The sequence below is a fragment of the Brachyhypopomus gauderio genome, chromosome 6, assembly GCF_052324685.1.
Source record: "Brachyhypopomus gauderio isolate BG-103 chromosome 6, BGAUD_0.2, whole genome shotgun sequence".
In the NCBI taxonomy this organism is placed as follows: domain Eukaryota; kingdom Metazoa; phylum Chordata; class Actinopteri; order Gymnotiformes; family Hypopomidae; genus Brachyhypopomus; species Brachyhypopomus gauderio.
In genome coordinates, this window is record NC_135216.1 from 17,918,714 (window position 1) to 17,934,971 (window position 16,258).

The window sequence follows — 16,258 nt, forward strand, 5'->3', positions numbered from 1 at the left end:
AACAGACAGAAGAAACTGACAGTGAGCAGAACTATACTCTAAAATAGCATTATCCTTTTATTACAGGCCTTGAGTTCATGTGGAACATATCTTCAACTGAACTGAAATAAGCACACAACACCCAGCAGAAAATATCTTACATTTGAAATAAATAATTCAATTACCAAATAGGAAAAGTCCAATGAAAAGAAAAGTAATATTCAATCAGAGGCTTTATTTTGTACCTCAGTACACACACACACACACACACACACACACACACACACACGGAAGGGCCCCTGAAGATGACTTCTTAGAACATGGTTCATATATTAGAATTTAAATAACACATGAAACAGCATGCTGAACCACTGTCAGCAAATAACCTCATATAAGAATAAAATATAAAAGATCCCTGTATCCCTGTAACATGGTGTTACGTTCATTTTACATATGTACATCACAGTCATAATCGGCCACAGACCAGGTAGAACACCAAATACACACACCAGAAAACTCAAAACAAAAGAAACAAAACAAACAACATTGCCATAGTTTTGGAGGGAACCGAGTTAACCATTTCAATATTAAGATTGCATGTACAATATATATTTACATTTGAGAATGGCTACTTTCACAGAATGAAAATGAAAAATGCGTACCTAAACAAGTATAACTTTGCTTGTGTTCACCTATACTGCAAGTGCAAAACTTACTTTTATCTGATTGTTATGTTTTAGTTTGTAGCCAATTCAAAGGCAACATACAGCATCAGCGTGTACAGAGTTGAGGTGTGTGATGAACTGCAGTAAGTAGGTTTTTTCCCAGCAACATATTGAAGATAATGTGTCATAGAAAAACCTTCCCTATGACTCAGTGGTAACAGACTTGAAACTCAAACTCAGCACAGCCTCCCATCATTGATGAGGTACCAGGAAACTGACTACATACATTTCTCACTGTCTATCTCTCTCTCTCTCTCTCTCTTTCTCTCTCTCTCTCTCTCTCTCTCTCACACACACACACACACACACACACACACACAGTTATCCACAATCTCGATAAATAATCACCATCCCAACTCTTACCATCACCCACAGAGCAGGGGGCTAGCGCATAAAATCACAGAGGATACACATACATGAGAGAACATGACCTTAATATTGAAATGTGACCCTTGTAAAGTGCTACAATAGCCTTACAGGAAATTTAAGATCAGTTCATGAGGTGTCCTGACAGAGCAGGACTCGTCCCGCAGCTCCTTGTCCTCCCGTGGTCTGATGGTTATGGTAAATCTTCCCCCACACCTCCTGAATCTTCTTACACCATTTGTCTGCGTTTCCACTGGGATCCATTAAATAATAGGTCCTGTTTGGCTGCATGGGGAGCAATCAGAGATCAGGAGTGAATGGGCTTTCATTTCATATACAGGGAGTGAAGAGTAAATAAACAAATAAACAACAAAATTGCCAATGATGTACATAAACATTTTCTGTACCACAACTTTAAGGTAGCCATGATGCAGTTTTGCATCGTTTCTAAACTTGTGGATTTGAAGAATAAAATTAGCTAAATGACAGCTAATAGACCGGCCATGTTTGTTACTAAAATGACGTTAACCTCTATAATGATGTCATGGCCGCCCCCACCTGTCAAGCGCACCTTTTGTGGCCATGTGTCTGTGTTTTGGTTCCCCATGTGTTTCTCCTGCCACTCCCGTGCCATTTGTAACCCCATGATTATCATTCGCACCTGTTTCTAGTTGTTTCCTTGTTAGTACAGTGTATTTAAACACTGTTCTTTGTCTTGTTCAGGGCTGGTTATTTGTCTATTTAACCTGTAAATTATTTCCAGTTTGTTTTTCTGCCTAGTTTCTCTTTGTTAGTCACTATGAATCTCAGTGTTGGCTTGTTGACCCAGGACAGTCACCCTGACTCTGATTATGGATCAGCCCTTAATAAACCTGCTCTGCTCAGCACATGCACCCACCTCATCGCTCACTGCCCTGGCGTTACAGATGACCGCTAATAGATCAGCCACGCTTGTGACGGAAATGACGTTAACCTCCATAATGACAGCTAAAAGATTGGCCATTCTGCCATGTTTGTTACTGAAATGACGTTAACGTCTATGACTCTGGTGAAGAGACAGCTGACAGCTTTCGCAGATGAACGTTAAACAAATTGAACTGGAAGTGAATTAAACAGGCACTGCATATGATTATTCACAGTTGACATGTAACTGAAAAGACTCTGGATTAATTTCCAAACACACATGTAAATATAAAATAATAAAAAACAAAACTAAATTAAAAAGGTAATAATAATCACACCCACTAAACGCCTTAAGCAAGCGATGAGGCTTATTTATACCAGGCAACATCTGTGTAGTGAATTTGTTTTAAAGCCAAGAGATGTTCCGAAAGAGAACAAGAGGTCCAACTTTACCGTGTGGACGAAGAACGTCTTGAAGTTCTTGGCCTCTGGACGCAGCGCTGGAGACCAGGGGATCTCTCCCTTAAGGACTTTGTTCACAGGGTCTACATAGTAGAGATGTGGCCCCTCCGTCAACAGCAGCTGCCTCCGCCGAGCAAACAGTCCCTGTGAGGTCACATCAAGGTCAACGCCTTTCTGAAACACAGACTACAGAGGGCGCTCTAAATCCGATGGCACAAACACACTTTATGCTGTGCCGTTTTAAGCAAATATCTTTACATTCAAACTACGCACTGTTTTGACAAAGCATCACATACAGAATTTAAAGGAAAATCACTCACCTTCCTTTTGTCAACTGGACCCATTTTAAGTATCAAATTATTTCCAACAAATTGGTGCCTTGAAACAAAATGAAATGAAAGGACAGTATAGGTTGATGGGTTATTGACTGACCTCAGTCTAAATTCAGAGTAGGGTCAGGGAAATAATGTCCAATCAGGAGATGAAATTAAAATGAATAAATCACATCTCTGAACATCAACTGGGATTTGAATTCTAGCTCATTGGCAGAAAAAAATTAACTTGATGCCAAAAGCATATTCCCCTTTAATTTTGCCTGGGAAAAATGCAAATACTTGTACATACTCAATTACTCTTATGAAATGCTCAGCGGAACAAACTGTAAAAGTACCACTGGCCAACGAAGTCACGGTTCCAGCACCTACCAGGGGTTCCCAGTGGACTGCTTCTGCAGGAGGAGTCGTTTCTCATCACTGGAGAACTGCAGGTCCAACTCGAAGGAGTTGGTGTCCAGATCACGGATATACTGCTCAATATTGCTGCTGGACCTCTGGCGGAACATGGAGGCTGGCACGGAGAGGACGGGTGGAAGCGCAGAAGACACCACCTCCATGTTCTCGAACTGGCTCAGGAGGTCATCATACTGCCAAATGACACATCCATTTCAGCTACTGAGAGCGGAGTGAGAGGGGACTGCACATTTGGAGGATGGTAAACACTCTCACAACTGAATATAATAATATATTCACATGGAAACCGGGTCATAGTTTGTTGACGCCCATAACTCTCACTTTGTCTACACGGTAAACTCATTTTGTCTGCATGGTAAACAAAATACGCTCACGTTGCTATAGTAGTCTTCATCATCCTCTGCCATGGCTGGTAGGTAAGGAGTGAGCTTCGGGGGAGTCTGGAGGTGCAGGTCTTCCCAGGAGATGCCCTCAAAGAAGACGTGAGCTCTCAGCAGACCGTAGCCTCCCATCTCCTCACAGCCCAGCCTGTGCGCAGGGTCTAAGCACTACAGAAGCAATGTTGAAATGCAATTTAATGTAAATGTGCCATATTTGTCAATTTTTTCACCGCAATCGAAATTTGTCCTCCGCTTTTTACCCATCTGTGCAATTAGAACACACACACACACACTAGAAATTACTAGGGGGCTGTGGTGCACACATGCCCAGAGTGGTGGGCAGCCCCAGCCTGGCGCCCGGGGAGCAGTTGGGGTTAGGTGCCTTGATCAAGGGCACCTCAGTCATGGTCTCAGGCCTGGGAATCGAACCCACGACCCTCCGGTCACAAGACCAGTTCCCTACCACCAGACCATGACTGCCCCAGGGAGGCAGAATGCACAGTGCTCGGTTTGTGGCCACACACGAGCAAACTCACCAACAGCTTCTCCACCAGATCCTTGGCTTTAGAAAAGAATTTCTCTGGGAACTCGTACTCCAGTTTAATAATCTTCTGGAATATCAAGTACTCGTTCCTGGGAAGATGTGAAAAGACATTAAGAAAACCTTTCAGTCGTATGGTGGCTTGATGCATTACTGATATCAAGAGTTCTTTAAGTACATCAGCATGGTGAAAGCAGTCACATGGTGTTTGAGTGTTGTTTTCAATGGCCATTCACGTGATGCAGTGGTTGGGGTTTTCTCAGTGCCTTCAGACTCACTACACACCATAAACACCAAAGCCTTTACTTCCTGTTATTTCACACGTTTTTCATATTAAAGGGAAAACAACTTTGGTTAGAGCAGGCTAGAAGTCTTGTTGGCCTTTCTCACAACACTGGGGACGCCATGAAGACAGGGGAGGAGGAAGGAGGGAGGATAGAAGAGGAGGGAGGAGAGGAGGGAGGAGGGAGGGGAGAAAAGGAGGTAGGGGAGAGGAGGAGGTGGGAGGGGAGCTATGACTCACCCTGCTCTGAAAGGTGCCAGTCCTGCCACCAGCTGGTACGTGATACAGCCGAGGGCCCACAGGTCCGAACTGAATGCACACACACACACACAAAACACAACACAAAACTAGCTGGTTTTGTGTCTTTCTACAACTGAATGTAAAAGTCATGTGTGAACGAGAGATACGTTGTTGAGGGTTTGAGTTAAGCACCTCTTACAGGCCAACTTTCTGGTCAGCAGCTCTGGAGAAACGTATTGTGCGGTTCCCACAAAGGAGTTTGCCCTTGCTGGAGAGACAGACAGAGGACAGTCATAGACAAACAGCTTATCAAGTACACAGTGCTCCACAGTGGGCACGGGGCCCTCACTGACTGGTATAAACATGGCAGCGTCTTATGGGCACCGCGGCTTCTCTTCCAGAAATGAGAGCATGCACTATGGACCCTATTTACTATCTTGGTGCTGAGAGGAAAACTACAGTTAATGTCGCTAATAAAAAACAAAGGTTTGGCAATGACCTACAGGGAGGTGAAGGTAAGCTAACCACAGTGGAGTGGTGCAAACGATACCCAAAGAAGAAGGAAGTTAAAGCCAAGATTCAACATTACTTGGAGTACTGTCGGAGGAAAACTGTTTTGCTGTTCCAAAATCAGTGATCTGAATGTGCATCTCTTCGTTCAGTAAAATATTTTCTGGTTTGAGGTCCCTAAGAGAGAGCAAAACACACCACACTGCAGTCAAAAACAGCCAAAACTACCAGAAGAAAAAAAGACAAGCAGAAACCCCTCCAAAAATATTAACTCTATTTCATAAATATTTACACAGAACCTCCAGTACCGGAGTCCTGCAGCACTGAATCACCTGTGAATGATTCCTAGTGAATGCAGGTGTTGGAGAGCACACACTATCTCTGCAGAGTAGAACCTAGTACAGCCTTCATCAAACGACCCTATTTTACGAATGTACTGAAGCAGATCACCATTCTTTGCATAACTAAGCCCAAAATCTGACCAACAGGTTAAGGACAAACAGTGGTCAGGATGAGAAAAACACTAAATTAAAATATCATCATCTCAGTACACCAGTTTTTGGTGTAGACGTGAACAACCTTTTACAATATCAAAAAGGATACATAATTTTTCAACATCTTGAAATGTGAAGTAGAGTTTTACAACAAACGGATGGTCCAGCCCTGACAGGATATCCCTCTCTCTTTTCACATAGTGCTGTTTCTTCTCCTTCCTAATGTGCACCTTCTCCACAATCTTGACTAAAAGATTTATAATAACAATAATAATTCACATTTAAACAAATTTGTCTTTTACCTGAAGAGTAACATCGTTCATAAACAGCGCACTATTTAGACATTGTTTGACCAGATAGGCCTTACTTGCGTATTCTTTTCCTGTTGACAGTTCTCTTGCTAACACAACCTGCAATAAAGAAGAAAATCTGGTATTTAATTGAATTTAATTCGATGTAAGAGAAAGCACCTGTCCAACCAATAAAAAAATGCTAAAACCCACAGCAAGCACCTGATGAAATATTTGATCTTCACCTGAAGCGCCTCTTTTAACGGACAACTAAATTAACAATATACCCAAGGAGTGAGCTGCAGCATCAAATGAACAGAAAGCTGACGCACCGTGGAGAAGGCCCCCTCCCCGATGATCCTGCCAAACTTGAAGTCCTCTGGTCCTTTCTTGTGTTGTTGTGAGGGTAGAGGGTCGGGCGGCATGTGTGTTTGGGGTCCGGGCAGGCCGCCAGGGGTCTCCATGCTAACGAGGTGCTGGCGGCTGGAGCTCACCTGGGCCCTCACCATGGAGAGGGAGGCACGCCGGGCTGGGTACAAGCACACACAGTTAATCATAGATTCATGCCCTACAAAGAACAGGAAAGTTGAGAGAGAAGCAGCTCTGAGCGAGTGAGTGGGTAGCGCAACTCACACAGGTAAATAAAGCTACAAATCATTTTCAGTAACATCGATAACACGCTAGAAATGATAACCTGCCAAGCAAGCTAAAACATCACATCTTTAACTTGTGAGACAGGACCAGAAAATATCTCCTCAGTAATTCATGCAGAACCAAGAGAGGAATCTGACCAGAAGAAGAAAATGGTGGTATGTCCCTTATCCACCACATTTACCTCACAAAACACAAATCAGTGAAACACCAGCAGATCATTTCTCCAAATAATACTAGTACTAATAATTATAAACCCTGTTACCTTCTGCTAACTCAAATAAAGACGGGACAAAAAGAAAACATTCTAATGCCTCGAGCTGGTAGTCCTGCAAATGGAGGAAGCCCCAGTTCCCTACATGAAGCTGATCAGTCCTCATTTGTTTGTGAGCGCAGCAAAACAACATGCACTGAGAGAGGTTCTGTTATTACTGTGGCTGTCTGGTACTTTCCAGACACCTGCCATAGTGAGAGCCCCACCCTACAACAATAACCTGTCAAGAACAGTCAACCACAGAAACCAAAGGAGCCTGATCCCCCAGCCCCCGCCTATGCCTATCTCTCTCTCTCTCTCACACACACACACACGGTGCTCCTCACAAAACAGAAGGAGTCCCTCGACATGGAACTGGATGAAATCATCATCATCATCATCATCATCATCATCATCATCATCACAAGGACATAGGCCATTTCACAACCTAAAAAAAAATCTCTCATTCACATTTCATTGGTCCAGGCCTTTCAAAAGAACACACATTACATGAAACATCACATGCCAATCATCCCACTCTAAGAATCTGAGAAGTGCTCAAACGCTCATGCTACATGTTATGTCTCTTGCAAAGCAGCATCAGCACAAACACGAGCCACTCCATGTCAGAGCACTAGGGAATATGGACCACCCAATCAGATCAACATCACAAGCACAACCCATTCCATTCCTGTGTTCTAGAACACTAGGGAATATGGACCACCCAATCAGAATTCCCACCATCAACACAAGACATTCTATGTCTGTGTTCTAGAATGGAACACCCATCACAAATCATTGAGTCAGACACAAATCACATGTTCAACATCTAGCAGATTGTATAGACAATGACACAGTTACTGGCTTACTGGTTGGTTACACAGGCAAACAGAAATATGCATTTTTAATAATCAAAGAAGGGTTTAGAAGTTGCTATAGCCAAAATATTAAATATGTAGTCTAATTAAAAAAAGAAATAAAAGTTTTTTAGCGTTACAATACTGCTGCACATCTCAGAAAAATGTTAATCTAAATTTAAAAAAGCTAAATGTTTTGAGGAAACAGACCACACAGCCCCAAGTGCCACACGTTGCTAATCATGCCACACAGAAAGCTAAAAGCAGGATCTTTCAGTATGACAAAGCCACCCCCACTCATTATTTCAGCAACGCATTACTTGATCAATGAAAGAAAGCAAAATGTAACTCGTCTCAATGTGTACTTCAGAATTTTCCATGTGTACTGTTTGTTGAATACAGAATTGTTTGTATTGTCTTTTTTAGTGTAGTATTTGTAATAATTTTGTAAAGGTTTTTGAGACTTGCTTGAGAAAAGTGCTATAAATATTTACATACCGCATACTTACCGCTTCAAGAAGTCATTAGGATAGGAATTACAGTTCAAGCAAAGTACCGGTTTGCTTCATTCTTAATTTTACTCCCTGTAGTTAACATGACTCAGATACAGACTCCTAACAATGCACTTTCCAGATTAATTATTAAATCAATACATTATTTTCCAAACATAAAGCGAGTATATGTGCTGCCGTTATATGGTTCTCATATTAAATACATTCAATATGATGTGGAGTCAAGGCCTAAGTTGAACTAGACATACTCTTTTAACTTCTTACTTCAGCAACCCTTAGTGAAGGACGAAGTTGTGAACCATAGCCAAGCCTTGCGTTACAGCGCCGGTGTAGAGGTCTGGCCCACAGCTCACTGCTTTGTTTATAAATGTTATAACCTCAGCTCAAACACTAAAAACACTCCAACAGTCCAACACTCCAACACTCAATCAACAATCAACACTCAATCAACAATCCAACATCAACAATCCAACAATCAACAATCCAACAATCAAACAATCCATCAAACACTCCAACAATCAACAGTCCAAAACTCCAACACTCAAATCAACAATCCAACAAACAATCAACAATCCGACCATCAACACTCCGACCATCAACACTCCGACCATCAACACTCTGACAATCAACTAGTGGTGGGCGATATGGAAAAACATTTTTAGCATGATTTTTTTTGCATAAAATCACGATTTCGATTTTTTATCACGATATTCCATCCAAAAAAAATGGGGGGCTACAACGCTTTCTTTCTAAGCAGATTTTAATGAGTGACACTGATAAAGTGCACTATTGCACTAAATATACAATATTTTTATATTATTTTTATATTAATATACAATTTAAGTTAAATATTTATTAGGGGTGGGAATCGTTTATTATCTCACGATTCGATTCGATTCTGTCACGGTACGGCGGCCCCCTACTGGTCGCCCCCGTCTACAGCAGCAGCTCGTCCTGTGGGTGTGGTGTTGTGTTCGTCCCTCAGGTGGGCGGAGCCCGCGATCCGTCTCACCTGAGGGTCGTTTGTTCGTCTATATATGTCTTGTCTTTGTACCAGTTGACCGCTGGTTATTATATCCTTAATTCGGATCAGTTCACGGGTTTTGGTTTGCGCACTTTACATATTAAACCATCCTATTTCCCTGAGACTTGGCGTGATCGCTTCCATTTATTTTCGCTCACCCTACCCGTCACAGAATTACCAGCCTCTTTCGGAAGCCGCCAGTCTCCTTTACTTTCTCCTTCGTTCGTGGTCATATCTCGTGGTAAGTGTTTGTCTGCGTGGTGTTGTATGTTTCGTATGAGAGTGAGCTGGGTCGGTCTCCACTCGTCCCGCCGTGTTTAGATGTTCGTTTGTCTAGTGTATTGTTTGTAACACGGCGAGGACTGGAGTCCGTTACCCCCCTAAAGCTCCTCTTTTATGGATGTGCGTTTCGTTTTTTTTGTCGTAATGTGTGTGTGGACAGCGGGACCGAAGCGTGTTGCACGCACACGTTTGAATGTTGTGCGTGTGAGACGCGAGAGCCTCTCGGCATTGTCGCCTCGCTCTCTGTGTTGTGTTGTATGTTGTGAGCGAATGCGAGCTGAGGAGGCGCGTCCCTGTGGACCGTGACGCGAGTATCACTCGCTTTTGTCGCCTCGCTCCCCATGTGTTCCGTGTTGGAATTGGGGAGCGACTGCGAGCCGGAGTGGTTGCGTCACCGTTTACAGAGCGCGCGTATGTTGGTCCTGTCCATTTGTCTTTTCGTGTTCGTTTTGTCCTAGCGTGTTGCGTGATTTGTTTTGTGTAATTCCACACATGCTCCTCCCCCTTGAGTGTGTGTTGGGGGTGGACCAGTGATGGTCCCATGGTCGCTCCTGAGGGAGGCCCTGACCAGGAACGTGGGGGGTTCTCCTGAGCAGGTGGAGGTCCCCTGCTAAGACGGAGACCCCTCCCCCATTGTAAGGGGGATCAGGGCAGTGCGCGTCTATGTTTTGTGTTGTTGTGTGTGGGTGTGTGTGTGCATTTTATGTTTTATGTGCAGGTGCTTCTCCCTGGCGGTGGATCGTGGCAGTCCTGGACCTTGTGGGGGTCTCCAGCTGGCAGGAGCCCCCTTATGTTGTGGGGTGACCGGAGCCCGATCGGAAAGAGCCCCTCCCTAGAGGGCTGGGGCCCCCGGATGTTTGGGGACGATAGGGCTCTGGTCCGAAGAGCTCCTGCTGAAGATGGAGATCCTCCCTCCTGCTCGGGGTGACCAGGAGGCCCTTGGGGGCTGTTCCCCAGCCCGCGATAAGGGTGCTCTGGGCCTCGGTCTTTGGCGCTCCTGGGTTTGGTGGAGGAGTCCACCTCGTAAAGTCAGGCCCCGGCAGGGGCTGACTCCCCAGGAGGCTGGGGTGGCCCCTAGCAGAAGGCAGGGGCCAGCTCCGGGAGGTAACCTGCACACATACACCCCGGACGGACAAGGAGCCGTGGCCCGTCGTCCTCGCACCTGTGGGGCTAAGCGGCTTAATGCCGGTTAGGGCGTGAGGGCCCTGTGACCGACCGGGGCGTGGTTTTGTCTTGTTGACGGCCCAGTCGGTCCAGGGTCCCGCCCAGGTAGGTGAGCTAACCTGTGTTTGTGTTGTGTGTTACAGCTCCGGGACTACAGGGGGTGTCCCTTGTCCCTGCCTGCCTGTCCCTTTGTTTTGTGTGCTACCGCTGTAGGCCGCACAGCCGGTGGAGGGGAGTGCGGCTTGGAGGGGGGATCTGTCACGGTATGGCGGCCCCCTACTGGTCGCCCCCGTCTACAGCAGCAGCTCGTCCTGTGGGTGTGGTGTTGTGTTCGTCCCTCAGGTGGGCGAAGCCCGCGATCCGTCTCATTGTTCGATTGTCGCGATTGTTCGTCTATATATGTCTTGTCTTTGTACCAGTTGACCGCTGGTTATTATATCCTTAATTCGGATCAGTTCACGGGTTTTGGTTTGCGCACTTTACATATTAAACCATCCTATTTCCCTGAGACTTGGCGTGATCGCTTCCATTTATTTTCGCTCACCCTACCCGTCACAGATTCAGATTTTGGGGGCCACGATTCGATTCAAAATCGATTTTCGATTAAAAAAACAATTTGATTTATAAAAATTTCTGCTTCAGTCTATAAAATCTGCATGATCTACTACAGTCTGCTTTGCAAGACAGAATGACAAATACAGAAAATAAAGTGTCTCACATTTAATTAACAAAAATAATGTGCTTTGGTAAAATAAAATGCTTTTTGTTGTTACCAAAATTCTTTAGCTTCATTTTGAAAGCTCGGATGCAGTTCCCCCAGCCGTTGCTAGGGGCACCAGAGTCGTACACAGCCAGGTCCCTGCTTTCTCTGTGATTGCTTCTCGTTTAATGGTGTCTTGCCACCTCTCGCTATTCGAGTATCTATCTCCTGCGTCGCTTCCTGACTCATCTCAAGTTTTCCCAATCCTGTATTTCTTCCTATCCGTTTTGACTCTATTTTTGGGAAGGGTTTTATTTTGCTGCGGCGTTTTTTGCCAATTACTTCTTCTGGCGTCCTTGGTTTCATTTTCACGTTGCATTTATCTGCGCCGTTTTTTAGTTACTGTTGTTATTTTGTTTCTTTCTCCCTTCTCTCTATGGTTGAGTGTTATTTTTCACGCGTTGTATTTTCCATGTTGTTTTTTTGTTTCTATTTACTCCATGCCCTCACGGTTTTGGTTTCTATTCTTGAGTTGAGTCTTCCGCGTTGTTTTGTTTGTTCGTTCTGGGTCTCGCTAATACATTTGACAAGTGTCAAATGTATTGCTTTTGCGAGCCGGCACTCAGGTCCACCCTTCTCTATATTATTTCATGAGGTGTGTACGTTCCCATGCTCACCGCGTTACACACGCCTTGCACACGAGCTACATTGTGTCAAGTTCGGTCTTCCCTGGCATTCGTGAATACCAAAATGAACCCATATTTTTGCCTTAAATGAAGGTTAACTATCTCTTTCCTCCATCTGTTTTGAAACCTTTCCGCACACGAGTGTGTCCCAGAACCTGCTGCGTAAAGTCTCGCATAATTTTGTAATTACATAACGCGAGACTTCACCACGACTTAGAATCGATTTTGGGACATTTAAAATTGATTCTGAATTGTAGTAAATGAGAATCGATTTTTGATATATGAATCGATTTTTTGGCACACCTCTAATATTTATACATATAGTCGAAATTATTCGAAATAATTTGTTTCTTTATCACATTATTTAATGTTTGTTTATTTTCAAAACGCCCATTCTTAACGTCTTCACGTTCTCTCATGTTTCGTCCTGGAATTACAAGAGGCTCATATTTGTTAATGTAATACAAGAGAATTGTTCAGTCAGACAGATATTTGTTGTGAAACAAACAATTTCAAGTACTTTAGCCTAAATTCCAGCACTTTTCAAAACTGAAACACAAAGCAACATTAAAATTGGTCAGGTAAATGTTCCTTCCTGTTTTCGAGGGGTGTTTCTTTATACTACCACAAATCGTTTCGGACAACATTGCAAAGAACGTAAACACAACATGGAGGCGTGGAAGACGCACAGTTCGCTGTGATTGGTCAGTCCTACGTCGGCCGCATCGGTGGAAACCAGCATTAAAAAAAGTCATTGCGCTGATTGGCAAAGGTGATACGATTTCTCTAATTTGGTAGATCGCCTGCAATTCTCCACTCGTTATCGCCATTCACGATTTTATAGCGTCATATTGCACACTCCTACAATCAACACTCCAACAATCCAACAAACAATCAACAATCCAACCATCAACAATTCAACAATCCAACAAACAATCAACAATCCAACCATCAACAATCCAACAATCGACCAGTGGTGGACGAAGTACACCAATTATGTAGTTGAGTAAAAGTACAGTTACCTTGCATTGAATATTACTCAAGTAAAATTAAAAGTATTCACCTCAATTTTTTACTTGAGTAGAAGTACAAAGTATCTGCCTTCAAAAATACTTAAGTATTAAAAGTAAAAACCTTTTTTTTCTTAGCGTCACATCAAAACCCCTAGGCCTACTCAATCAACAGGTGAACAGGAAACAGTGCCTTACATTTGCCTAGCAAACACAAAATACACAAAACTAGCCTATATTATCCTCACGACATTCATTTCCAAACTTTATCCATATTAATAATTCACACTAGAAAGGTAGACAAGTAGACAAACCGTTTAATATGAAAACATAATTCACCACCAAACAGAACAATAATTTCGAACCGGCCACTTTAGTCCTAGCTTGGGGGACTTTTTCTGAGGTTATACGTTGTCCACCACATGGCGGGACAGGGAAGCTAGAAGCTCTAGCACCTAGAACTAGCAGGGTTGCCAACTTTTGACGTTCGCTTGGGGTGAGATTTTAACCTGGAGCCGGTGGCGAGTGTATTTTGTTGAGCGGGGGGGACTTGCGAAGAATTGCGAAGTCCGCTTCGCTTGGCCAAATTCACGTGTATGTGTACCCGGCTTTAACGTTTGATGTGGGAGTCTCCTGTGTTAAACTGGCACTTAGCATCTCCACAGATTGCAATTTGGGTACTAGCACACTGCTTTGGATAAAAGCATCTGTTAAATGTAGTGAATTTCAATGTAACCGGGGTATATAAACCACCCTGTTGGTAGTCATCTAATGGCGAACTTACTTCGATGTGTTTTTTCAAGTTTGACGGCGAGTTCATAAATGATGACAGCGATGTGTTCTTCGGAATGCAGAGGAGGAACAGTGATGTCAGTAACGTGTTACTCTAATCTTACCACTTTTTTCGGTAACGAGTAATATAACGCGCTACTATTTCCAGTCTAGTAATCAGATTAAAGTTACTTATCCACATAACTGTGCGTTACTATTTTTATTTTCCCTAAAATATATATATTTGCTTTCTTCTTGGCTCAGTTCTACTTTTGTATCTGACCGTAGCGCTCGACTCTGCACGCTGCGCGCGACCCTGTGAGACTTGCGCGTTTTACAAGTCATTTTTTGCAATGTTCTCCGAAATGATATGTGGTAGTATAAAGAAACACCCTCAAAAACAGGGGAAGGAACATTTACCTGAAGAATTTTAATGTTGCTTTGTGTTCCACGTTTGAAAAGTGCTGGAATTTTGACTAACGTAGCCTACTTTAAAATGCTTGAAATTGTAATGGTATTCACAACAAATAGTTGTCTGACTGAACAATTCGCTTGTATTACGTTTACAAATAAATGTACAAATAATACCGCGCAGCTACACAAACGTAATGTCAGGATATAGCGACTACTACTCGTAATGGTGAATTCCCTAATGGACAGACACTTGGCCACTCTTAGCCTTTTAAGTGACACTGGGGGTGGGCGGGGCCTGCGCACGCCAGAGTTGCGCTATCAATCAAGTTTCCCTCCTCTGGATTTTTGGATTAAGCAGTTTGTGCCTCGGTTACCGAACCTGCTTCAATACATTGTTACTGTTAAAAATGCACTTCCAATAAAGTGAGTATTTGAAAATTTTATTTTGTTGCTGAAACTACTAAAGTAACTTGTAATCTAACGTAGTTACTTTTAAAATCAAGTAACGTAACAAAGTTACTTTTAAAAGGAGTAATCAGTAATCGGATTACTTTTTCAAGGTAACTAAGCCATCACTGAGGAGGAATATGAATCATTTTTCTTTTCGAGGAATTCAAACAATTTGGCTAAATAAGGCCAGGGGTGTTGGGGGAAGCCATCTGTTGCAGCCATGTCAGATCCTCAGCCATTTAGCGTACAAATCTTAATCTCTTACTGAGCGCTGATTGGTTTTAGTCTGTGACATGGTACACTTTGACCTTTCGGTATTTTATTAAGCGTTGAAAAAGGAAAAAGGAACGAGATGTTTCTGCAAATGTAACGAAGTGAAAAGTAAAAAGTTTCACTTTGAAATGTAGTGAAGTACAAGTATAAAGTCTTACCAAATAAAAGTACTTGAGTAAAATACAGATACATGGAAATGTTACTTAAAGTACAGTAACGAATTACATGTACTTAGTTACTGTCCACCACTGCAATCAACAGTCCAACAATCAACAGTCCAACAATCAACAATCATCACTCCAACACGCCAACAATCAACACGCCAACAATCAACACACCAACACTCCAACAATCAACACTCCAACAATCAACAATCAACACGCCAACAATCAACACGCCAACAATCAACACGCCAACAATTCAACAATCAACACGCCAACAATCAACACGCCAACAATCAACACGCCAACAATCAACACTCAACAATTCAACAATCAACACTCTAACGCCAGCCTGCAGCTTTGAGCGCTGACAGCAGAGCTGTCTAAACTTCACTGGAACTAAAGTGGTATACATGCGTTAGCGACATTTTATGAGCTTCCTGTTTTAAAAGGGTTTACAATTTTCTTCTGTGAACTCTTTTCTGTGTAATGTTTAGCTCTGCAGCTAGCTAGCAGGTTTCGGACAGGAACTAACGCTACAGCTCGCTAGTTAACTTAACCCAGCCAGTTAAAAACACTCACTTAGCAGGTTAAATGGACGATTACTACAATTAATTAAAAAAGCTACCTAAAAGATGCAATAGCTAGCAATGTTGGCTAGACAGCTAGCCCTGGCTAACCTCAGTGAACTACACCATGCTGTTTGTTTATAAGTTGAGACATGCAGCAAATCCAAATTGTTCATACTGTGGGGAACTCGGACGTTATAGTCTAAGCTCCCACCATAAACTAGACAAATTAAGTGTGTAATGGGAAAACAGAAACACTGGATGCAAAATGTGTAAACGTGCAAAAATAATAATAAAGCGACTTCATAAAAACACTCGCAAGCTGCTTGGCTAGCTAGCGCGCTAGGGCAGTTAGCCAGCTGGTCCTGCAGCGTTAGTCAGTTGGACAGATCAAACGGTGTTGAGCCGCCACGCTCCGTGCCGCCGTCTCCGCTGCTTGACGTTAGTGTGTCGAGAGAAGGCCGATTACTCACACTTACTGTCCGATCACTGGTCCTCGCCATGGAAGTTCACACGCAGCTTTGCCTCAAAACACGGGCATGGTGACGTCACTCAGCAC

General features: G+C 43.2%; 1 protein-coding gene across 4 annotated transcripts; it reads right to left on the bottom strand.

Moving 5' to 3' along the window:
- Positions 1 to 32: 32 nt before the first annotated feature.
- On the bottom strand, positions 33 to 16,252 carry pdpk1a (3-phosphoinositide dependent protein kinase 1a). Of its 4 annotated transcripts, none has more exons than XM_077009269.1 (14): positions 16,173 to 16,252; positions 6,255 to 6,451; positions 6,000 to 6,042; positions 5,742 to 5,879; positions 5,471 to 5,615; positions 5,218 to 5,315; positions 4,821 to 4,896; positions 4,629 to 4,697; positions 4,101 to 4,197; positions 3,559 to 3,732; positions 3,140 to 3,357; positions 2,756 to 2,813; positions 2,427 to 2,579; positions 33 to 1,355 (listed from the first exon to the last, which is right to left on the bottom strand). In XM_077009269.1, the coding sequence occupies exons 2-14, from the start codon at positions 6,429 to 6,431 to the stop codon at positions 1,200 to 1,202; spliced, it is 1,602 nt and encodes a 533-aa protein (XP_076865384.1). In that variant the 5' UTR covers positions 6,432 to 6,451; positions 16,173 to 16,252; the 3' UTR covers positions 33 to 1,199. The 4 variants fall into 4 exon arrangements, with proteins under 4 accessions (XP_076865384.1, XP_076865386.1, XP_076865383.1 ...); XM_077009271.1 differs by having other exon boundaries at positions 16,179 to 16,247; XM_077009268.1 differs by lacking the exon at positions 16,173 to 16,252 and adding an exon at positions 6,839 to 8,446.
- Between the last annotated feature and the right edge of the window lie 6 nt (positions 16,253 to 16,258).

Excerpts from the sequence above, each read along its gene's own strand:
- pdpk1a (XM_077009268.1), bottom strand. The coding sequence starts at position 6,980 with ATGTTGTTTTGCTGCGCTCACAAACAAATGAGGACTGATCAGCTTCAT. Across the intron at positions 3,733-4,100 it reads ATCTGGTGGAGAAGCTGTTG|TGCTTAGACCCTGCGCACAG; the intron begins GTGAGTTTGCTC and ends TTGCTTCTGTAG. Across the intron at positions 2,580-2,755 it reads GTCCAGTTGACAAAAGGAAG|GGACTGTTTGCTCGGCGGAG; the intron begins GTGAGTGATTTT and ends GTGACCTCACAG.